Raw genomic sequence first — 24,986 nt, 5'->3', positions numbered from 1 at the left:
AATAATATTGGGTGTGGGGTTATGATCCTGGTACATAAAAATAATATTTCCAAATGTAAACCTGTCAACCTACCTGCAGTTTAGTCTATCACTACTGAAAAAGAGTTTGAATGTTGCATTTCAGAATTTACACAAAACAATTTTACATTCGTACTTGCATGCTTATACAGAACACCTCAGCACTGTTATCTTGATCCGTTTCTAGATAAACTAGAAATATTACTTGAAATATTGTGTAAGGAATATGAAAATGTTATTTTTGCAGGAGACATAGATATCAATGTTCTAGAGAGAAATAATGTCTACAATAATTTTATGAATACCCTTAAAATGTTTAATATGATGTATAAAGTCGATTTTGCACCAGAATTACTAATCCAGAAACAGCTATAGATAACTTTATTTCAAACATCAATGATGTTTTGTTACTTGATAATGTTGTTACATGTTAACAACAATGATGCATTGTTACTCATATATCGGATCACGATGCTCAACTTCTCGAGATCCTCAATGTAAATGTTATTTTCCAAAAACTGACCAGGAAATTAAGTCGTAGTTTTGATAAATGTTATTTGGAATTGTTCTTTAATGAGCTAGTGCGTTTCGATTGGATGGAGATTTTTCGGGGATGTTTCACAGAGACAAGTTCTCACAGAGACAAGTAGTGTTTTTGAACGATATTAGTGTCACCGCGAAAGTTTCACAGGAGCAAGTATTTCTATAAATGGCAGTCTCACAGGAACAAGTTCCCACAGAGACAAGCAGTTTCATAGAGACAAGGTCTCCGTCCAAAGTAGTAGCGCTATAAATGGCTGTCTCACAGAAGCAAGTTCTCACTGGAACAAGGTGTTTCACAGAAGCAAGGTCAGTGTCGTTGAGACAAGGTAGCGAATGTAGGAAGAAGTTAGGCATGTTGCCTACATCTGAACTTGAAGGCACTCTATTATTTGTTCTAGTAAATTGAATGTCTCCTGTGTTTTAATCATGCAGGTATATGATTATGATTAAAGGTTTATCATATAAGATAGGGATGGGTTGGTAACCTATTAGAATTAGATAGAAGATAGATAGAATTATGAAGATAACTTAAATAAATAGATTGAGTTCTATGCAAATGTAATATATTGCTACCAAACTCCAAAATAACTATTCCAACCTTCAACCCGAAAGAATAATCAATATGAATATGAAATGGAATATATAAAAGCCAAATAGCCTACCACTGACCTATTCATCGCCGCTTCTTAAAAACCACATGGCCAAAATGGTTCTTCATTATAATTCCTTCTTTCGTAATAAATTGTTTATGCTTTTGTACTCCTGAGCGAAGCTCGGTCCCCGATATGATGAGCTAATCATCGTCTTCTTTTTCCGAGCTGCGGTCTCGAATTGTAAATTCAAATTTATATAGTATTAACTTCAGGCAGTCACAGAGTAAAGCTGCGTTAACACCAATAGATTCTATGGATTCCTTATAGATTCTATTAGATTGAACATGACTTATCATACACATGATGAACATATGTGTTTTTCAAGTGCCGTTCTATCTATAAGAATCTGTGAGGATTAAGTTATTAAGATTTTGTTAATAACTTTGGTGTAAACGCAGCTTTAGATGCCAAGATTTATCATGGCGTCCCAAGTCACAAAGAATAATGTCAATGAAAAACTTCATTTTCCTCATGAAATCTTTCCCATAAAAATTTTAACAGATTGTTGTTCTACAAGCGTTTCTACATGTTACAAAATGAAAATCCCAGTGAAAAACAAAAAGTGCCACTTGATAATTCCCAAATCATCTTTTTAATCGTAGCTCTGATTCAACTGAGCAATGACTTTCTGAACTTACTGAGTTAATAAAGTGAAATTTAAAATTATCATAAGCACAATGGGACTTGGGATTCCATCAATTCAGTATAAGTATTATATATATTCATTTTTACAGGATTGAAGTAGTGCAACATTTAGATTAGCACACCAACAGATTTTATCTGTAACGAAGTAAGTTCATTACTTTCATATCAAAGTTCTACTTTTTCCATTATGATAATATACTATATTGACGACTACTGCAAAGCGATGTCTGGTAGCCCTGGTAATGTAATGTAATGAAAAATGTGATCTTATGGTTGATTGGAAGTCTCCAACCAGCCTGATCAGTCCTGCTGATGATGTTTTACCGAGTTACATTGAGATATTGAATAGCATGCGTCATGGCATGCGATTTATAATTCACTCGACAGCTTATGTATGATGAATAATTCTATTCTATTCGGATACTTATATACTCATACACACACACACACACACACACACACACCACACACACACACACACACACACACACACACACACACCCAACCAATACCCAAAATCCACTTTTTTGGACTCAGGGGACCTTGAACCTTGAAACGTATAGAAATTTAGAAATTGGGGTACCTTAATTTTCTTCGGAAAGCAATACTTTCCTTACCTATGGTAATAGGGCAAGGAAAGTAATAGAATATAAATCCCATTTTCCCGGTGGTCTAAACTCGTTATTTGATAATAAGCCTGCCGTTTAAGAGCCATCACTAATAAATACGTCACTTAGTATAAATACAGAAGAACAAAAATCATAAACCTTATTCCAGGCCACTTTCTCATTAATTCTAAATTCTCGTATATGTGTGTGATAAACGAAATTTGAATTTGAAATCACATTTTTTGAAAAACGTACATTTCAATTACGTGCGTATTCTACGAAAATTGAAACCCCTTTCTTAGTTGGCGTCTAGAAATAAGAAATATATTGACCGATAAATACAAACAATTTGGATGTAGATTGGGCGATTAGGCCTTGTCTAAAGAATTCAGCTTATAGTCTGTTATACAATAAATGAGCAATTCAATTCATAACATCTCAGTAGTAATCTTATGAATAGTGTAATCATTCATCAAATCAGTCTTATCAAGTCATAATTATCATCACCCACTACAATTGAATAAATTAAGTCATACATTGAAAAAAAACATAAATTATTCATAAACTCACAGCACTGAATATCACATTTTAAACAATAATTTGAAAATGAATTCACGGAATAATAAGCATTTTCATTCAGAATTAGATTTACTGCGTTTTTTAATTTATTTAGAGGCAAGTTTCTTCTAATATAAGATAGTGGCAGATTATTAAACAAGGAGTACACTAAATAGGAATAAATTTCAAGCTCTTACTCAATCTGACATTAGGAGTTAGAATACTCTAGTAGTCCACATAACAGTAGACCTCACTGAACATCCTTTGCAATGTGGTAACGAGAATATTCAGCCATCTACTAGAAATGCTATCTAATAGGAATAAAGTCATTGTTATAATATTAGGGCTTTTTCAAAATGTTTGCTAATGGCCCCACTAAGAAATCTGATCAGGCTGGTTGGAGACTTCCAATCAACCATAAGATCACATTTTTCATTACATTACATTACCAGGGCTACCAGACATCGCTTTGCAGTAGTCGTCAATATAGTATATTATCATAATGGAAAAAGTAGAACTTTGATATGAAAGTAATGAACTTACTTCGTTACAGATAAAATCTGTTGGTGTGCTAATCTAAATGTTGCACTACTTCAATCCTGTAAAAATGAATATATATAATACTTATACTGAATTGATGGAATCCCAAGTCCCATTGCGCTTATGATAATTTTAAATTTTACTTTATTAACTCAGTAAGTTCAGAAAGTCATTGCTCAGTTGAATCAGAGCTACGATTAAAAAGATGATTTGGGAATTATCAAGTGGCACTTTTTGTTTTTCACTGGGATTTTCATTTTGTAACATGTAGAAACGCTTGTAGAACAACAATCTGTTAAAATTTTTATGGGAAAGATTTCATGAGGAAAATGAAGTTTTTCATTGACATTATTCTTTGTGACTTGGGACGCCATGATAAATCTTGGCATCTAAAGCTGCGTTTACACCAAAGTTATTAACAAAATCTTAATAACTTAATCCTCACAGATTCTTATAGATAGAACGGCACTTGAAAAACACATATGTTCATCATGTGTATCATGTTCAATCTAATAGAATCTATAAGGAATCCATAGAATCTATTGGTGTTAACGCAGCTTTACTCTGTGACTGCCTGAAGTTAATACTATATAAATTTAATAGATGAACTCCTTAAATGAAAAGATCATACTAAATTCTTGTGCGAAAAATTGAACTAATAAAAATGTGTTATCATAATTAAAAACTTGGAAAAAATTTCCGGGGGACATAGCCATAGAATATTGGGGGGACGTGTCCCCCGTGTCCCCCCAGGATCTACGCACAATAATGGTGATGAATACTACTATAAATCCTGAAACCTACATGAAACTCTACTAGAAACATGAAACATATATAAGGTCATATAAAGTTTACTTTTAGTGGAGGTTTAGTAGGTACCCCTAGGATCACTTGAAGTTCATAGGTTTCACTATCATCCTACTCAGGGTCATTATCTTGAACTATGAATTTATTCTCATCATCACTAATGTCATTGAAATAGAGATCTGGAGGTCAATTTGTCATTTCTTGAAGTCTCTGTTCAAAATGTACATGTTGACTGCTTGAATCCAATCACTATTGCATGAAAATGTGCATTTGAAAAAAATGAAGAAAAGTTACGTTATTCGTGACCCTTGGGTCCCAGGTACCAAAAAGCATCATTTCACGTAAACAACAAGTCACAGAGCACTAACACTCTGAGAGTTGAGTGTAAGAGAGGGACGACTGCGCCCTAACTTCGATCTCTGAGAAAAAAATAAAGGCAGTCATTCTATTCTATTCATGTCACCATAATATATATGTATATATATTAAAAAACAGATGACATCCAATTTATTAGAGCAAATAATGGAATGCCTTCATCTTCATGTGTAGGCAACACACCACACCAACCTTGTTCCTGTGAGACTGACCTTGTCACTGTGACACTCCACTTGTTTGAATGGGACTCTACCCCTCTTCTTGTTCCACTGACACCACTTGTTCCAGTGAGACTGACCTTGTCTCTGTAAGACTGACCTTGTCTCTGTGAGACTCACCTTGTCTCTGTGGGAACTTGTTCCTGTGAGACTGCCATTTATAAAAATACTTGTTTGTATGGAACTTGTCTCTGTGACACTAATATCGTTCAAAAACACTACTTGTCTCTGTGAGAACTTGTCTCTGTGATACGGACCCGATTTTTCAATCCTCAGTTAGTGAGAAATATATGTTTATTTCAATTTTTTCTTACTACTTCAACAGTAACTTTCCAAAAATGTTTAGAAATGAAAAAGAACTTAGTAGTAAATTATGGTTGAATATTGAAGTAGTTAGTGTTAAGAATGTGCTGTTGGAATTCAAGAAAATATTCAGACAAACTAAAGCAGGGGATATTAAATTCCAGGTTAAAGCCAAAAGAAGAGCTCTTAAGCTTATAATGAGAAAAGCAAAAATATTTTGACAGGAGAGTTTACAATGCTAAGAATAAGAATAGAGTAGCTTGGAGGATCATAAATGCTGAGGTGGGGAAACAAAATAAGGATACCTCAAATAAAAGTGTAATAAATGATGGAATGCATATGACCGATCCTATTAATGTGAGTAATGTATTTTATGATTTTTTGTGACTGCAATCGATAACTTTGTGATACCGAATATTCCTGATAATTCTAGACCAATTCAAAATTGCCAATCGTATTCTAAATTCAAATTCAAAACTATTTCAGTTTTTGAGTTGGGTAAAATTGTAATGTCATTTGAGAATAAATTTTCTCAAGGACCTGATATACCAATGACTATTAAAATCGTTAAACAGATTTTGCCGGCAATAATTAGACCCATATAATAAATTCCTCATTAATTTCAGGCCATTTTCCTAAGAAATTGAAAACAGCTAAAGTGTTACCAATATTTAAAAAAGGTGATAGCAAAAATCCTGCATGTCACAGGCCAGTAGCTCTATTATCCGTTTTAGTAGCTCTATTATACATTCAATTGATGGATTATTTAGTAACCAATACCATACTCAACACAGAACAGCATGGTTTCTGTTCAAAAAAATCGACCGTTACTGCAGCAGTGGATTTAATAAACACTGTCATTGACGCTATAGACAAGGGGGAAATAGTTATATTATAGTTAATAATTGGCACATTTTTAGATTTGAGTTGAGTATTTGACAGAGTGCAGCACCATGTTCTTTTGGAAAAATTGAAGACTTTGGGAGTGAATGGTAAGGAGCAATCTTGGTTTTCGTCCTACTTGCAATGCAGACAACAATTTGTTGAATTAGAGTATTCAAAAGAGTCACAAAAACATATTTATAGACATATTTATCGCTCTCAACTGAGATTTTTAAAGTATGGGGTTCCTCAAGGCTCCATATTGGGTCCATTGCTATTGCTGTGCTACATCACAGGTATGCCTGGCGTGGTCCACGATCAATCTTCAGTTTGCCTCTATGCGGATGATTCAAATATAATTTTCTCTGGGAAATCAGTTGAGGATGTGAAGCTCTCATCCACTATAAGCCTATCTGCGATTAATGATTACCTAACTGGCTAAAATCTTGTCCTAAATACAAGCAAATCGATAGTTGTTCCATTTTCAACAATACAGAGTAGGAACCAGTCAGTGTGTCCAAATGTAGTTATAAATAATGGTGAAATATTTTAGAAACTAAAAATAGTACGAAATTCTTGGGTCTGGTATTGGATAGCAATCTCTCATGGGATAGTCATGTTTGCCATGTCATGAAAGAGGTATCTCCTGGTATTAATGCTCTGAGACAAATGTCCAACGTGTGTAGTATCCAAACACTAAAGTCAGTATACTATGCTGTATTTAATGCAAATTCAGCATATGGCCTGTACATATATGGCAGTACAAGAAAAAGAAATTTGGATAAAATTCTTAAACAGCAGAAGCGGGCAATTAGAATAATGTTTAACCTCAGAAGAAGCAACTCAGTAAGATCACTGTTCTCTCAACTTGGGATTTTAACAATGTATGGTCAATATGTATTCGATGTGATCATGTTTTTCAGGAAGCAGTCCAATGCATTAGAATTAAGAAATTAGACAAACAACTATAATACCCATTATGGCTTATTGAGAGACATAGATTGGATCTTTTTGAGAGAATAACAATTTTCAAAGGAAGAAAAAATTTTATCAATTTAAACCAGGCAATTTAAAGTTAATTGAAGACATCAAAATATTTGATAAAAAATTGAAGGAATATTTGGTGAGCTTATCTCTGTATTCTTTGCGGGAGTTTGACAACAGCGATCATAGAATTAATTTGAATTTTATTTGCGTACCAACTATGGTTATGACTTTTACGTAATTTCAAACTGATGCTATTCATATGTATTTGTACATGTCTGATGAATGGAGATTTTTTCTATTCTATTCTATTCCCCCTAGACCCCCTCAGAATTGAAAAATGCAGGTAATCACGGAAAATCAATTATCTCTATAGCCATTGATCGGGAAGAGTTCTATTATATGTCATTTGATTCCTTACATTATGGACTACAATATAAGATATATTCATTTTTTCAATAAAACGAACCGTTTTCTTAATAAAAATAATATATATGTAGAAATTCGGGGGGCCTGTGATTTGATTTTTTGTTTTCTTCCATTAACTTCGAAGCAAGTAATTTTAAAGAAAAACGAGCCAAATAATTAATGTAACCACTTTCATTGCAAATCCATTGATGGTATTTTGTTATGTATTTGCGATTCAATTTGACGCTGTAGAAGGGGAAACAGCCAACGCGGCTGACTCCCTTCACCATAGTAAACAGAATAGTACTGCTTTCTACATTGCATCTCATTTACACTATGGCGATCGAAACAATTAATTATGTCCATTGTTTTAGATGCGGTGAATCTAGATTTTCACTTTTCAATTCTCTAAAAAAATATTATAATTTTCTTGATTTATCCATGCTGATGATAAAAATCAATATTTCGTTGTCTGCTCACAGAATTTGTTATATTAATTTGAAGTGTGCCTTCTCAATATACGAGTCAGAGGTATCATTGATAACTCTAGTATCAGATATTGATGTTTTTCAATGAAGTTTGATGATATATTATGTGTCCGACTCCTTCATCTTATCCTTATTTTGTGAAAAATGAAGATTCAAAATTTCTTTTCATAGCTTTTTGTGTATTTTCTTGTTTGATTACTCTCTATAATTAAAACACTTGATAATGGAATGAATATCATCAGATCATGTGATCAAAGAAAATAAAAGGGCAGGCCTACCTGTGATACTATATGATAACACTGTACTCCTGATAAGGTGAAAATTTTCAAGATGAAAGTAGATTAATTTGTTGCTCATTCGGTTTAAATTTTAACAAATTTTACCAAATATTAACAATATTATTACCAATATTATAGTGAAAACAAAATATTCTGAAGCTTTCTATTCTCACTGAATATGAAGAGGCAATACCAAGCCCTATTTGAAGTTCCGTTCACAATCATTATTATCAGAGTTTTCAAATTGATGCTATGTAAATTCAACTATGGATGTAATCCTCATCTCACAATTCCCTATTTATCCTTATCGTGATCTAGAATAAAGTAGTTAATGTCTGTAATCACAAAAATTAATGTACAGTACCTATAATAAATACTACAAATAACAAAATTGCTAGTAATAATGCAACTTTTTCCAAGTACGAATTTCAAGACTCTCAAAATATATTTTTCTCAATCACAAGCAGAAATTCCAATGATCATAATAATGGTAATTTAATGAAAATTGTTTAAATTGTACATTGTTCGACGAAAGATAAGCTACAGCCTTATGGTAATCAACTTATTTAGGATTATCATGTTTATGAATGAATGCTAGACTGTGATAAGAGATTAGTCAAACTGAAATATAAACAGTATATACAATGCATATTTCTGGTCAACTCAAATTAAAAATGATAGTATCAAGCCGAAATGAATTGAGCAACTAAATTCCTAAGTGACTATCCACTGTTCAAATTGCACTGTGATTTCCTTTTACTTCCAAATGGATTAAATTTCTTGACTTTTCAATGTAACAATTATTGAAAAAGAACCAAGGGAATGTGAACGTCATCCAAATAGCATTCAAATTTGAATTTTCAGATCATGAAATTCATAACAAACTAATTCTTGAGAGAATAGTGATGAGCTGCTAACAGTGCACATAACATTGATACAAAGCGATACAATGAAAAACAACATCAATTAATATTAATACTGGACTTATCAAATTCATATTACCGTATCTTTAAAGCTTATAAAATGTAAAACCAACATTTTCAATTTTCTCTACTGGAGCAAAACATCAATAGAAAATAAAGAAGAGCCCGTTATAACCACAAATTACTTGTACAAGAATTCACTTGAACTAACTCACTTCAACCCTTCGACGATCACAATGAACTAGAATGGTATAAAAACTATAACATTGATAGTCAGGTACATTTTTCACACTTCTCAAGTGATAGATCCACATCTATATTCTCTACTAGCTGAAAGGTTGGAATTTCATGTGGTAAGATAATCTCGTTTCACATTTTGATAATTATTATAGAATTGGCTGATCTGACTGACCTTCTGCAACAGCTGGTGTATCTTGTCAACAGGCAGCACGAGGAAGTTGTTCTTCTTGCGTCCCTTGTCGAGTGCATCCTTGGCCTCGGAGAGAGCCCACTCGTCGATGGGTGTGGGGAATGTGCGACGCACCCTTTCGTTGACATCGTCCACCGTGTGTGGAGGCGGTCTGCTGCATAGCATCGCCAGAAGTCGCACAATCAGCGATTCCACATATTCAAGGGCATCATCGCGGGCTGTTAGCGAAGGATGCACCTGTTCCAGCACCTAAACACAAAACCAATCAACAAATCAGTTCAACCATATGATGACAGTCTAAGGTTGTGTTTGAGTGTTGATTCGCGAAGATTTGATGTGTAATTTTAGAAAATTTTCAAAGCTCCAGCTTATCCAGGATTCTCTCAGGGGGAGGTTCATGACGAAGGGTTGCCCCACCTGTCACAGGCCCAATAACGTCCCCCGCCCATCATCATCATCATTTTCTAGGGATCCCCACAAAAATAAGGTCGTCAGTAGTAATATATTTTTTCGACTCCCCCTCATAAATTTATCAAATATATAAAAAAATGACAACATTCATTGATTGATAGACTTATATGTCATGAGACCACCTATTTGAAATCGAGAATATACCAGTATTTTCATACAATCTATGAGAATACAAGATATCAAGAAACATAAACTCACTGAATGAAACTCCTAGAAGCCACAATATCATCAAAACTAATCAGAAAGATATATGTGGCACAATACACAAATACTCGAAACGTTACAATTCACGATGAATTCCTAATTTAACCTGTGCAATGCACCGATCACGATTCAAATATAAAGTATCATATAACGATAGCTTCACCAGGTCCAGGGTCCGTATTCGAAAGCGAATAATTGGTAATCACACTGAACGATGTCATTGTCTGAGCGACAGTACTGACCTCTGAGCTTTAGATTGATTGATTGATTATTTTTATTTTGTGCTCGGTCTAGATAATGATAATAAAAATTAACAGAAAATAATAATATAGAATATAATTATATTCTGTATAATACAGAAATAATAAAAATAATAAAATTCACGCAAAAAATAAAGATATAAGACTATGTTTATGTTTATGTTTTGAAGGGACGGATTCATAGATCCAAAGGTTCGAAGAACCTCACACGTCAAGCTTATTGTGTGTCCCAAAAGTACTTGCTTCAGCAGTACATATACTAAAATTGGAACAATACAGAGAAGATTAGCATGGCCCTGTGCAAAGATATAAGACTAAGTATAATATTGACTAATTAGAATACAAATAATGCAATAACTATATGTGTAAGAGAAATACAAAATAATAATGGACTGAAGACTGAATTAGGACTGAATAAAGGAATAGAAAGTGAACCATTTGCACTATTCAACTAAAATACACAATGGAAAGAAAAGAATTCCAATTGATTATAATTAGGTGATAAGCACTGATCACTCATCAAATCCAAGCAAGTGTGCATGTAATCTTTTTTTGAAGAGGGATAGAGACGTAGATGTAGAAAAGACAATGTGAGTTGGAAGAGCATTCCACTCTCTGCAGGCTGTAGTGATGAAAGATGAGTTGAAGATGAATGTACGGTGATGAGGGATTTGAAGAGTAAACTGATGTGACCTGGTTTGACGAGCGATGTGAACAGAAGCTAACAAAGTGAATGAATTACAAAGATAAGCTGGTCCTTCACTCCTCACTATTATCTTATAAACAAGAATGAGGAGGAAGTATTTCCTCCGACTCTCGAGTTTCAGCCATTCTAGTAGCATGAAGTAGGGTGTTATGTGCTCATCACATCTAGCATCATGAATGTACCTCACTTAAGCGACCTCTTCATTCTACCATTCAGCTCATCAGTCAGGTCGATATGCACTGTTGATCAGTAATAAAAAAGGGTCTAATCAACGACCTGACCAATAGGATACGTGTGCATCTGGGTAGGAAATGTTTTAAATGTTTAAGTTGGTGGACACACATGAGTGGTCTGTGAGCAATCCAAGAGTTCGCACACTCTTTTGGTAAGGAACAACACTACCTGCAACCATAATTGCCGGAAGTCCATCCTGATCAATTCTGCTCAGAAGGGTAGGGAAACCCAGGATAATGCTTTTGGTGTTCTGTGCATTGAGAATCAGCTTATGAGCATCAGTCCACTGCAGAAGTGAATCAATGATCCGATTCATGGACTGAACCACTTCCGAAATGCTTTCTTTTGGACCGTGAGCTTAGATCATAAGATCATCAGCAAATAGGTGGTAAGAACAGTTGGGAAAGACAGAGGAGACATTATTAATGAAAATAGAGAAGAGGAGGAGTCCTAACAAAGAGCCTTGAGGAACACCTCTCGGCACTGGTCTCTGAGTGGAGGAATCACCACTGCTACTAAATACTGCCTGAAATATGTTGGACAAATAAGAGGAGAATCATGCTACTGCTGAATCAGAGAAGTGACTATGATACTTCAGCTTATGAATAAGCAAGGAATGAGAAACATTATCAAATGCTTTGCTCAAATCAAACTAAATAAGTAATGTTAGCAATCTTTTACCCATAGATGCACGTATGTGATCTGTTATGTGCAAGAGAGCAGTACATGTGCTATGATTTTGGCAGAAGCCAGACTGGAAATCTGAGAAGAAATCGAAAATGGAAAAATATAGACTTATCTGAGCATGTACAATTTTCTCCAGTGCCTTAGATAAGGAACATAGAATATGAATAGGTCTACAGTCAGCGGGAGAGGTGGTATCAGTAGATTTAGGAATAGGTTTGACCATAGAGCATTTTCAGAGATCGGGAAGTTCCCTGTCTGGAGAGAAACGTTGAATATATGAGTGATGGAGGGTAGAATAACTGGTAACAATTTTTTATAAAATAAGCATGGAATATTGTCAATTCCTTTGGAGTTTTTCAAACAGGAACAAATAATCTTTGACACTGTAGATGGAGTAGCATGTGAAAAAAGAATTTCTCCTCAGGCAAGTTATGACTGAACTGCATGACAAGATGATCCGTAGCCAGTGGTGAATTGGAGTTATCTGGCTGATTTGAACTGAGAGTGAAAAAATTGTTCAGTTCATCAAGAGGTATATTGATTCTGGTATTGGATCTTCCTTTGTGAGCTCATAACCTTCAGACATTATCCCACAGAGTTGAAGTTGAGTTATTCTGGTTGAACTGCCTGTGATAAAAGCGAAGTTATGCATTGCGTCTCAGAGGGGGATGTTTCACAGAGACAAGTTCTCACAGAGACAAGTGGTGTTTTTGAACGATATTAGTCTCACAGAGACAAGTTTCATAGGAACAAGTACTTCTATAAATGGCAGTCTCACAGGAACAAGTTCCCACAGAGACAAGCAGTTTCATAGAGACAAGTCTCCGTCCAAACTAGTAGCGCTATAAATGGCAGTCTCAATGAAGCAAGTACAGTGTCAAGTTACAGAGACAAGTTAGCGAATGTAGGAAGAAGTTAGGCATGTTGCCTACATCTGAACTTGAAGACATTCCATTATTTGTTCTTGTGAATTGAATGTCTGCTGTTTTTTTTTAATCATGTAGGTATATGATTATGATTAAAGGTTTATCATATAAGATAGAGATGGGTTGGTAACCTATTAGAATTAGATAGAAGATAAAAAGAATTATGAAGATAACTTGAATGAATAAATTGAGTTCTTTGTAAATGTAATATATTTCTACCAAACTCCAAGATAACTATTCCAATATATCGAAAAAATATATATTGGACCTTCAACCCGAAAGAATAATTAATATGAATATGAAATGGAATATGTAGAAGCCAAATAGCCTACCACTGACCTATTAATCACCGCTTCTTAAGAACCACATGGCCAAAACGGTTTTTCAAATTTGGTAAAAATGGTCAGTTGATGCCTTGGACATGCGCCAAGGAATGGTTTTTAAATTATACCAAAAATACGTCCGAAATAGGTGTATTTAGAATTGAATGAAAAAGACTAAGAAATTGTCAAAAAACCACTGATTTATTGATAATTAGAAAGACCGGTTTCGGTTATTACACCATTGTCATTCTCTGATAAGAGTTTTTAATCAGTGGTTTTTTGACAATTTCTTAGTCTTTTTCATTCAATATGAATAATTACCACAATATCAACTTCTCAACTACACAAAAAGTATTTAGAATTTCTAGCCAAAGGTTGAGATATGGATTTTTTGTTCAGTTGAGTGTCTGTAATGTAGAAATACATCTAGACTCCAGACTCTAATGTAGTCTAATATAGTCCAATGTAGTCCACTGTAATGAAGTCTTTGGAACCCAATCAAATGCTTTTGCAAGTTTGCACTTCATCATAAAATAAGTTTCTACTTCCAAAAATGTCAAAGAATTGTTATTCTAATTATATTACATGTTACAAAAAATCCTTCCCAGTTCAAAGTCCCCACAATTATTATTACCTACTTTTGGTGGGTCTTTGCGTATTAAAAATGAAGAGAATACCTTATTCATCTCATGGTTGAAAAATATTACACATTACGGGGCGATGTCAAGATACACCACCGTCAAAGTCAGACACATCCATCCTAGCACTAAAAATCAGTCTTGTTTTGGCGGTGGCTAGTTTTGTCGTTCTTGTGCTGAAAAAGAAGTGTCTTGTTTTGGCGGGGCGAGTCCGTGACTAATTTCTCTACCTGGAAAACAGTCTCTGGTTGTCGCTATCTGCTTTTGACGCCTATGTCAGAATATCGTGGAAGTAAACTGGTTTCAATTTTGGCACAGACTGTACTTTCTTTGAAATATTCTGTTTATAACTTAGAGTGACTGTAGAAGTGTGTGTGTCACCACCGTTAGACAATACTCCTGCGTGACATTGTCTCTTATCTCAACCTTATTATTTTAGTTCTATTTCTTACTCTCTCATTCTCCCTCTCGCTCTCCCCCTCACTCTCTCTCGCCCCCTCCCTTACCCTCTCTCTATCACTCCTGCGCCGTTCGCTCTCGCTCTCACTCTGTCTCACACACACACTCTCTCTCTCTCTCTTACCCGGTTGTGTGCTAATGTTCTCCTTTCTTCAAAACCCCTCAGGGTTTTGTTATTATTTCATAGAATGCTTCAGACATATTATCTTCAACCTATCTTGAATTTGACTTTCCCATGCCTAGATTTGTAATTTTTTTTGTGTCAATAATATTCATTACTATCAACTCTTGCTTGTAATATTGTGAATTCCCTCATTCCACTGAGTAGGATTGTATAATATAGTTAATGTAGCATCGTACTGGAAGTTTGATGGTTGAATGTGAGAGAGGGCCGGCCGTGCAAAAAAACTAAAACTGCAATTCAATTGAATCCTCACTTCTTCACTTTCTCACTATAGGCCTATATCCCTCAGAAACACACTCTCTTGTAAAATACTCAATCCCCTACACTGAAATAATTGACTCCTTCAAGTTATGTGCTCCCAACTTGATAATACCGCCCGTTGTTCTCTCAATAATATTTGTTGAACGAGAGCTAGCAAGTTCTTACTTTTTACTCAAGTTCAAAGTTGTTGCCAGTCTGTGGGTTTGCTTGTTTGTTTGAATGCACTACAATAACTTCAGAAAGAGTTGATCGATCAGCTTCAAATTTTGAACACGCACTCTTCGAACCTTTTTACAGATCAAGTTCGTTGAACAACAAAATATTTTACTCACTTCTTCGTCCTTTTTCAGGATATAAAAGTAACATTGAAAGTACTACATGAGACAAAATAACTTGCTCCTGAGTGTCTGCCTGACTATTATCTTTCAGTATTATCTTTCTTCTTCCTTTCTGCATAACCACCTTTACGTACTCAAATTCGAAAGGAGTTCGAGTTTTCTCTTTTTTTTTTTTATTATATTTATATATAATTATAAATAATTATAATATAATAAAAAATTAAATATAGTTATTATATTTATATATATTTTTTCTTGTAAATTTTCTAAGTTATTGTTTTCTTTTACTTTAGTTCATTGTTTATGATGTTGTTTTAGTTGTAACTTAGAATTGTATGGAGGGTTAAGTGTAAGAGAGGGCCGGCTGCGCCCTAACTTCGCCCTCCTAGGTTTTTAATAAAGGCAGCGATTCAATTCAATTCAATTCAATTCAGAAGCATACGCATAATATTAATGAAACAAATTGTGATGGCAGTTGCTATGTCGTTGGTATTATTAATTTGACAAACTTTGAATTTTGATTCTGAATCATCTACCCATACGGAGAAACCTATGAAGTTCTATGGATTCACGTAGGCCTACAGCGTAATATTAATAGGAAAACAGTTTGATGTTCCTTTTCCCAAGATAATTTGACAGTGGGCTCCACTGGGATTCCTATTCAAATTAAAAAAAATTCTGTAGGTAGCTTCATAATTTAGGTCTGCCATCTTCGTTCCGCCACATTGGATTAAACATTTTCTTTTAATACAAGATTCAAATAAAGAATTTCAAGAGACAATGAATGGTGGAAATCGTTCATCAATGTATCAAACCACCGTTTCAAAGATATTCACATTTTAGTGTTGAAGTTTTTGGATATCTGTGATACAGAAATATTGCTCGCCTAGAACAGGATAGATTATTCATCACATTCTTATTATTATCGTTCCCTAGCAACCTATGTTAAGCGTTTATGTAGTCGCTGCTAAGAGAGATTTATGTGATAGCTATATACCTGAATAATAGTCAATAGTCAAAATTCTTTATTACATATTCTTCAAGAATAGCAATTGTTGTCAAGAATAAAAAAAATATATATATAATTAAATATATTTGAATTGTTTGTATTCACAATTATATTTTTGTTCACTGCCAGTCTGTCTCCTGTTTCAAGAAATTCACATAGTTCGTACATGGGCCTTCCTTTGAGAAACTCACTAAGTCTTTTTTTCAATGTCACACAATCCAGCCTCTTTATCTTCTCCGGTAGATGATTCCACAGTTTTCTGCCCACGTATGAAGGTTTCTCTTCGAAGATTGCAGTCCTGTGCCTTGGGAGTACATAGTTGTCTGCCTGCCTAGTGACGTATTTATGAACATCTGTGCCTCTTTGGAGATTTAGTCGGCTAACATGGGTGATGACTTCCATGATATTGTAGATGTTGTTCACCGTCATGATGCCGAGATGACGGAAGGCATCTCGACATGTCTCCTTTTGTTTGAGACTTGCCAGTGTATTAAATACTATTAAATACTATATTCGACTAAACAACGAGTGACCCAGAAGTGAACTTGCCAGAGTATTTAATACTATTAAATACTATATTCGACTAAACAACGAGTGACCCAAATGAAGCGATTTAAAATATGAAAAAAAAGATGGGAATGCGAAAATATTATAATATTTGGAACTCCATAACATATCATTTAATTAACAGACATTTATGGGATTAGTAATTTTCTGGAAAACACTATTAATTGGCAATAATAATTAAGCAATATTTGCTGCATCATCTGAGAAAACCCCGTGAAAGTGAGCTCTGTTCGAAATTAACAGAATTCTCAAGTATAGACATTTAGAAGTAAACAACCATTTCATTTAAATCGTTTAAATAATTAAATAAACCATTTCATTTAAATAATTTGTTCATTGGAATCGACCCCATCAGTATTTACTCGTGAATTACCGGTAGTGTATTGTTAATGTATCAAGATTTGAGAAGATAATATAAGCATCTTATTAGTTTTTCTCTCAATGATTGTAATGTATGGCTTAATTTCTTTTATATAATTATAAAAATATCACAGTTTATTACATTCCAGTTCAATTATCTTGTTTCACCATCCATTTCTAAGTAGAGCTCATAAGTATCGTAATCTTGCCATACAATTACCATACAATAATTGAAGTTGATTTCATTCAACTTTAGTGGCGCCATTTCACCAAACTGCTAGGGAGGGGTGGGGCAAAAACCAAGAGGTATTGTGGGGGGGAGGAATACCCCCAAAGGATAGAGGGACCTGGGTTTTTCCCCATAAACGTTACATTCGAAGATGTTATTATATGCTTCATTTTTTTCCAGTTTTATATGAATGTGGTTGAAGTATCAATACAGACATATTATACATTATTACTTATTAAATTCAATCATGAAATATTTATTAGAAATTTAGGTCTACAGAGAGGCCCTAAAGTAGGAATACACCAAAACAGATTTCTTAAAAATCATGGAAAAAGATAAATTTTTCTGTTACAATGACAATTTCATTGGGGAAAATATTCTTATTGGAAAATAACTTTTAGTTAGAAAGCTAAAGATACATCAAGCTGTTCCCATAATTCTCAACAACTCTTTACATACATTTGATTGTCTGATTGTGCCCTTTGTCTTGCTTTCACTGTGACATCTTGCAACCTGTTAATTCTCACATTGAAATTTATTCAATAACTCACTTATTGTGCTCTGATCAATAAGTGTACCCATTCTGTATTCAAACTATACCACAGAGAAAAATATATTCTTTATTACTCTGTACCCATACTTTCAAGGCAATTTTGCTACATTGTTTATACTGTAGAAGGAACTATACTACTGCTGTTAAAAAAAAGTATTTAATTTTCATGAGACTCTAAGGATTCGTGTAGATAGACCCGCATTTTCATTATTTATCTGATCCTTGAGGGGGGCTTAGGACCCCCTTTTCACTGTCCCCCTTATGACTGATCAATTTCAAGGCCTCTGACATGACCTAACGACTGTTTCCAGGCAGCTGGGACTGGCAGTTTAACGTTTCCAACCGAAACACGGGAGTGGTATGAGAAACATATCTTGCCCGGGCCGGAATTTGTTATACATTTATAATAATAATAATTCATTGGATATTCTAATTCGTTATTATTATCATTATTATTATTATTATTTTATTCTAGCAGTTGGTCCTCGGCTGCGAGTTTTAGGATTGGTGATACCGCCGTTGTGCAAGAGGCGGATGATGTGGAACTTGCACCAATTTAAAAGAATATATTCTAAGTTATTTATTTTGTTGTCCAAGTTGTTTTAGGTAGTTTATAATCTCTCAATTATTTTTCATCCCATATATATTATAATAAATTACTTTAAAAATGAATTGGTTGTTCACTATATTATACATTATTTTAAATATACAAGACCGTATGAAAATAGTCTCATGAGGGTAAATGCAACGTTGCCAAATAAGATTTGATCAACTTCGTCCGCAGCTGATTATAAGTGAGAATTAATATTGATATTTTCATAATACAGTACACCTGAAGAATTGGCAAAGTTTATGGTAAGGGGTGAGGAGGTACTCAGCTCTTCCAACTAACATCGGTTTGTTTTATGCAGTCTACTATAACAGACGTTCCCATATGGATGTTACTATAGACGTATTTACCATCGTATTCCATTTCTGTTTGTTAGTTTGTTTGTCAGTATGTCTGATGGAAATCGAAAACGGCTTTAACGATTTTGATTAAGTTTGAAACATAGTATATAGTTTGAAATATAGTGAGTTTGTGATACGAAAATCATCATTTTAATTAGGACTCATGTTTAGGATAACTCACTGAGGGAACTTAAAAATGATCAGGTAATAATATTCATCAACCGAGTAGCAGCTGACAGAGAGTTTTCCGTCGTCAGTTGAATACAGTTGATCAAGAGAGTTTTTCATCGTCAGTTGAAAACAGCTGATCGAGAGAGTTTGCCATTGTCAGTTGAAAACGAGACAGATGTGTTGAGTCACCAAGTTTGTTGACGTCATGTTTTAAAGTTATTGCATGATTCGAGAAAATAGTTGCAGAGAGCAGCCGAGTGTCAGCAACGCAACGCAAATTTGAATTTGTAACATAATGATTGCGGTAATCAGGTAAATGCTAAAGTAGTCAGTTTTAATACACCTGGGTAATTGAATTATAACAAATCATTTACTTCTAAATTTCCATCTCTATGCCTTTGTACTTTCAACTCTATCCTTTGATATTGTTATATTCATAGACGTGAAGTAGATAGATAAGGGTGGGTGTCTACCATAAGTAAAATGAAATGTCTATTTCCGACTTCTGTAGTTGAATACTTGTAGCTAGTAGTTCTGTGAACAGTAGAGCTTGTACAGTAGTTATAAAGTTTATAAGATCTCATTGTTTAACAGATCTCATTGTCAATATGTCACCCCAATTAGCCCTTCGGACATCGGAAAAAAGAAACCGGTACCGTGACGAGAAATCGGTAAGTGTTGAAACGGCCAATGACTGATTGGCGTGTATTGACGATGACAATATTACCTGTTATGAATGAAACCGAGAGCAGTGCCAAGCTGTAATCATCAAAAGCTAATCTACAAACATGCCAACGTACATAAACTGACAAAAGCAAATCCCGTCGTTAAAACGTAGAAAAATTAATCATCAAAATATGATCATGAAAAAATAACATTTTCCCGCTTTTTTGGGAAACGATAACTGTATATCTTCCAGTATTGAAAATGACATTCGAAATGAAAAACAATACTGAAAAATTTTATTATATTCAAAATTCTCAATGTTCGAGTATATTAACCCCCCAGTAGACTACATTCAACACAGTAGAACCACTATAATTTGTAGCTTACGGGACCAAGCATTTAATAGGAATTTTGGAGGGTGACGAATTATATATCAAGCTCTGCAATATCGAGGCTGATAAAATAAAATACGAAAAAATATATCATGGATACTGATCCCATAATTACCCATAATTAATTCATGATATAGCCTGTATGAATGGATATTAGAAAATATTGTTAAATATTAATTTGACATACTTGTAAAAGATTTCAGAGATCAATACAACCGTTCATGAGCGAGTTCTTCAACCAAGGGTGTCTCTAGTTATATTATTATATTTGAATCCATAGAACTTTAAAGTTCACTCCGTATGGGTGAATAATTCACAATCAGAATTCAAAATCCCTAAACTAATAATACCAATTACTATAACGTTAAATGTATTGCTATCACAAGTTGTATTACTAATACATGTTGGTGGGCTATGTTGAAAACAAACAATACCTAGACAGGCAGACAGACATTAAAGAAAGCGAGTTGATGTAAGTTTCGTATATTAATCAGCTGAATTCAGCGGAGTTATCAGTTACTATGGCATACTAGTGTATTCATCGTTATAGGAATACTAGTTACAGTGTTTTTGATGGCAAAACTACGAATTATAGAGGTTATCGAGAAGTTTCTGCAGAGAAATAACTGCAGAAAAGAGAGACAACTGCACAAAATAGGAATGATTTATATAACGAATTATACAGTTACAAGATAAGTCATCGCCTGATATTACTACGAAGAGGGATAGAAAAGAGTGATAGGTTTCAGAAATAAATTGTCAATGGTCTTGTTAAGAATAGCCTACATGTGGGGATCCATCAGAACAATAACCATTGTTTGAAAACCCAGACAGCTCTGCGTAGTACAGTCCGTCCAAGAAGTATACCTTTTGGAAGTGTCAGAGATTCGATGTGTCTGACTTTGTCGTGTCTGTACGAATGTAAAAGTGTCCGGTTTTGGCGCCTAACGCACACGCCAATTCGAGACTCTTTCAAAACAGTCTTTCCCTGTCGCTGGCGTACGGTGTCGATGGATGAGATAGTCGCTGTCCACTCCTGTCAGGTTCTGGGTGTGTCGGAGGACTAAGGTGGCGCGTTCCCCACATTACTCCCTATACACTCCATTATAAAAACACAATTATCACAGTTATTCACTCTCCACACTCCATTCTTACCGAAAAAAAAACAAATTAAAACTGAAAGAGCTTGATAGTTGAATAAGATGCCCCAGAATACCAATTTTCAAATAATTAATTATTATGAATTTATTTGATAAACACCCAGATATCTTCATAGCAACCAATACCACCTGAAAAATGATTATTATCTAATTATATGAGCTAATCATTGTCATCTTTTTCCGAGCTGCCGTCTCAAATTGTAAATTCAAATTGATAAATTAACTTTAGGCAGTCACAGAGTGAGGCTGCGTCAACACCAATAGATTCTATAGATTCCTTATAGATTCTATCAGATTGAAAATAACTGATCATACACATGATGAACATATCTGTGCCACATAAGTGCCGTAACATAAGTGCCAATCTATAAGAATCTATATACCATAGGGATTAAGTTATTAACATTTTGTTAATAACTTTGGTGTAAACGCAGCTTTAGATGCCAAGATTTATCATGGCGTCCCAAGTCACAAAGAATAATGTCAATGAAAAACTTCATTTTCCTCATGAAATCTTTCCCATAAAAATTTTAACAGATTGTTGTTCTACAAGCGTTTCTACATGTTACAAAATGAAAATCCCAGTGAAAAACAAAAAGTGCCACTTGATAATTCCGAAATCATCTTCTAAATCGTAGCTCTGATTCAACTGAACAATAACTTTCTGAACTTACTGAGTTAATAAAGTAACATTTAAAATTATCATAAGCGCAATGGGACTTGGGATTCCATCAATTCAGTATAAGTATTATATATATTCATTTTTACAGGATTGAAGTAGTGCAACATTTAGATTTGCACACCAATAGATTTTATTTGTAAAAAAGTAAGTTCATTACTTTCATATCAAAGTTCTACTTTTTCCATTATGATATAGTATATTGACGACGACTGCAAAACGATGTCTGGTAGCCCTGGTAATGTAATGTAATGTAATATGATCGTATGATTGGAAGTCTCCAACCAGCCTGATCAGATTTCTTAGTGGGACCATTGGCAAACATTTTAAAAAAGCCCTGATATTATAACAATGACTTTATTTCTAGTAGATGGCTGAATATTCTCGTTACCACATTGCAAAGGATGTTCAGTGAGGTCTACTGTTATGTGGACTACTAGAGTATTCTAACTCCTAATGTCAGATTGAGTAAGAGCTTGAAATTTATTCCTATTTAGTGTACTCCATGTTCAATAATCTGCCACTATCTTAAATTGTAAGAAACTTGCCTCTTTATAAATTAAAAAACGCAGTAAATCTGATTCTGAATGAAAATGCTTATTATTACGTAAATTAATTTTCAAATTGTTGAAAATATAATATTCAGTGCTGTGAGCTTATAAATAATTTATGTTTTTTTTCAATGTATGACTTAATTTATTCAATTGTAATGGGTGATGATAATTATGACTTGATAAGACTGATTTGATGAATGATTACACAATTCATAAGATGACTACCAAGATTTTATGAATTGAATTGCTCATTTATTGTATAACAGACTATAAGCTGAATTCTTTAGACAAGGCCTAATCGCCTAATCTACATCCAAATTGTTTGTATTTATCGGTCAACATATTTCTCATTTCTAGATGCCAGCTAAGAAAGGGGTTTCAATTTTCCTAGAATAAGCACGTAATTAAAAATGTACATTTTTCAAAAAATGTGATTTCAAATTCAAATTTCGTTTATATCACACACATATACGAAAATTTAGAATTAATGGGAAAGTGGCCCGGAATAAGGTTTATTATTTTTTCCTTCTGTATTTATACTAAGTGACGTATTTATTAGTGATGGCTCTTAAACGGTAGGCTTATTATCAAAAAACGAGTTTAGACCACCGGGAAAATGAGATTAATATTTTATTATAATAAATATTCAATTACGTTTCCAACCTACAATTATTGTACAGATGGCAATTATTGAAATGTTGTAATTATTGACCGAGCGAAGTGAGGTCTAAGATTCAAGTCGACGGTTTGGCGTTTCTCTTCATGTTTATACGTTTAAATGTTTATATGTTGCGCATTTATGGCGAAACGCAGTAATAGATTTTCATTGAATTTGACAGGTATGTTCCTTTTTAAATATAATATAGTACTATGAAATATCAGCTGGTATTAATAATTTATTATAAGAAAATTACTTGTAGGTATTCTAGCATATTCTTTCTATCTTATTTGGACTTCTCGTAATGACGGATGAAATAGATTTTCATATTGAAAACAAGAACTTTGATTCATTGATTGACTGGGAAAGATCACGAGTTAAATTTTTACATGATCAGGAAAAACCTACTGATCTAATTTTATATTGTCTTAATATCGCTGGTATCAAGAGCCATTTCGATGAATTGGTTGTACAGATATCTAATGTAAATTTTGATGTTCTAGTCTTGATCGAAGTAGGTTTAAATAATGATGATGAAGTATCACTATTCAATATAGAAGGATACAATATGTATTTTAAGTTGAGGGTTCAACAGAAAAGAGGAGGTATAATCATCTATGTTAATAAAAATTTAGCCTTTACTAACATGAATTATTCTACTCTTTCTTATGAGTGTATTGAAGGAGTTTTGAAAATGAACTGCGGTAAAAGTTTCAATCTCATATTTGTGTATAGACCTCCTAATAACAGTATTCTCCAGTTTCTAGAGGAATTGAAAGTGCAATTAAATGTGCAAAGAATGGGAATCCTGTTATATTTGGGGGTGACATAAATTGATATAGAAAATTTATCTTACGATAGTAAGGTGGAATCATATGAGAACTTATTATGTGAGCATGGTTTTTTCAAATGCATTTACAATATAACTAGAGAGGCTTTCTATAGGGATCATTTTGTCAGGGCTTGTTTAGACCATTTCTATGTTTATGGTGTCCATGAAAATATATTGTCCGGTGTAGTTCAAACTCGTATATCTGATCACTTTATGATAGCCATGCAGCTTTTGGGAAGTTATGTTTCCTCTGAATATATTGCTTCAAATGATACTCAATCAATTAATGAAAATCAAGTTAAAATAAATCTGAGTAATATTGATTTTCAGGTTTTTTAGTCTATAGATAATCCAACAACTATTTATAATGAAATAACCAAAATTTTCAACTGAATTTACATGAACAGCTCGAGTATTTTACACTTCAATTTTAATGATTTTTCAAGACATGTCTCTAAATTCAAGAAAGTCTGGATGAATAGGGATTTGTTAAATTGTATAAATAAATAAGCGTGATATGCTCTTCAAGAAATGGAAACGAACAAAATCAAATATTGATAGGATTGAATATAATAGATATAGGAATTGGTTGAATTTGAAAATAAAGAGAGAAAAACAATTCTATTTCAAGCGTAGATTCAAAGGTCATAGGAGTAATATGAGAAAAATATGGGGGTTTGTTAATGGCCTGTTGGGAACCGTTAGGAGTAAGTCGATAGAAAATATAATTATGAAGCATATGTCTCATACAAAAACACAAGATATGGCAAATGAGTTCGCTCAGAGTTTCTATTTTAATGTTCAAGATATTACTCATTCTTGCGGATTTAAGTTTTCGTTAGGTGATGTAGAA

At 33.8% G+C, this 24,986-nt stretch overlaps 1 protein-coding gene and 1 pseudogene across 3 annotated transcripts in view; one reads left to right on the top strand and one right to left on the bottom strand.

The window, feature by feature from the left end:
• Positions 1-24,986, bottom strand: part of LOC111056735 (protein son of sevenless) — a 482,488-nt gene that overhangs the window by 336,457 nt on the left and 121,045 nt on the right. For all 3 annotated transcript variants that reach the window (XM_039443299.1, XM_039443301.1, XM_039443300.1), the window contains exon 2: positions 9,644-9,910. In XM_039443299.1, the coding sequence (XP_039299233.1) occupies positions 9,644-9,910 (267 nt within the window). The remainder of the gene's footprint in view (positions 1-9,643; positions 9,911-24,986) is intronic.
• LOC120355098 lies at positions 10,832-10,932 on the top strand (annotated as a pseudogene).

Source organism: Nilaparvata lugens, chromosome X (assembly GCF_014356525.2).
Source record: "Nilaparvata lugens isolate BPH chromosome X, ASM1435652v1, whole genome shotgun sequence".
Taxonomy (NCBI): Eukaryota; Metazoa; Arthropoda; class Insecta; order Hemiptera; family Delphacidae; genus Nilaparvata; species Nilaparvata lugens.
The sequence above is the reverse complement of the archived record's forward strand: the minus strand, read 5'-3'. Positions and strand labels throughout refer to the sequence as shown.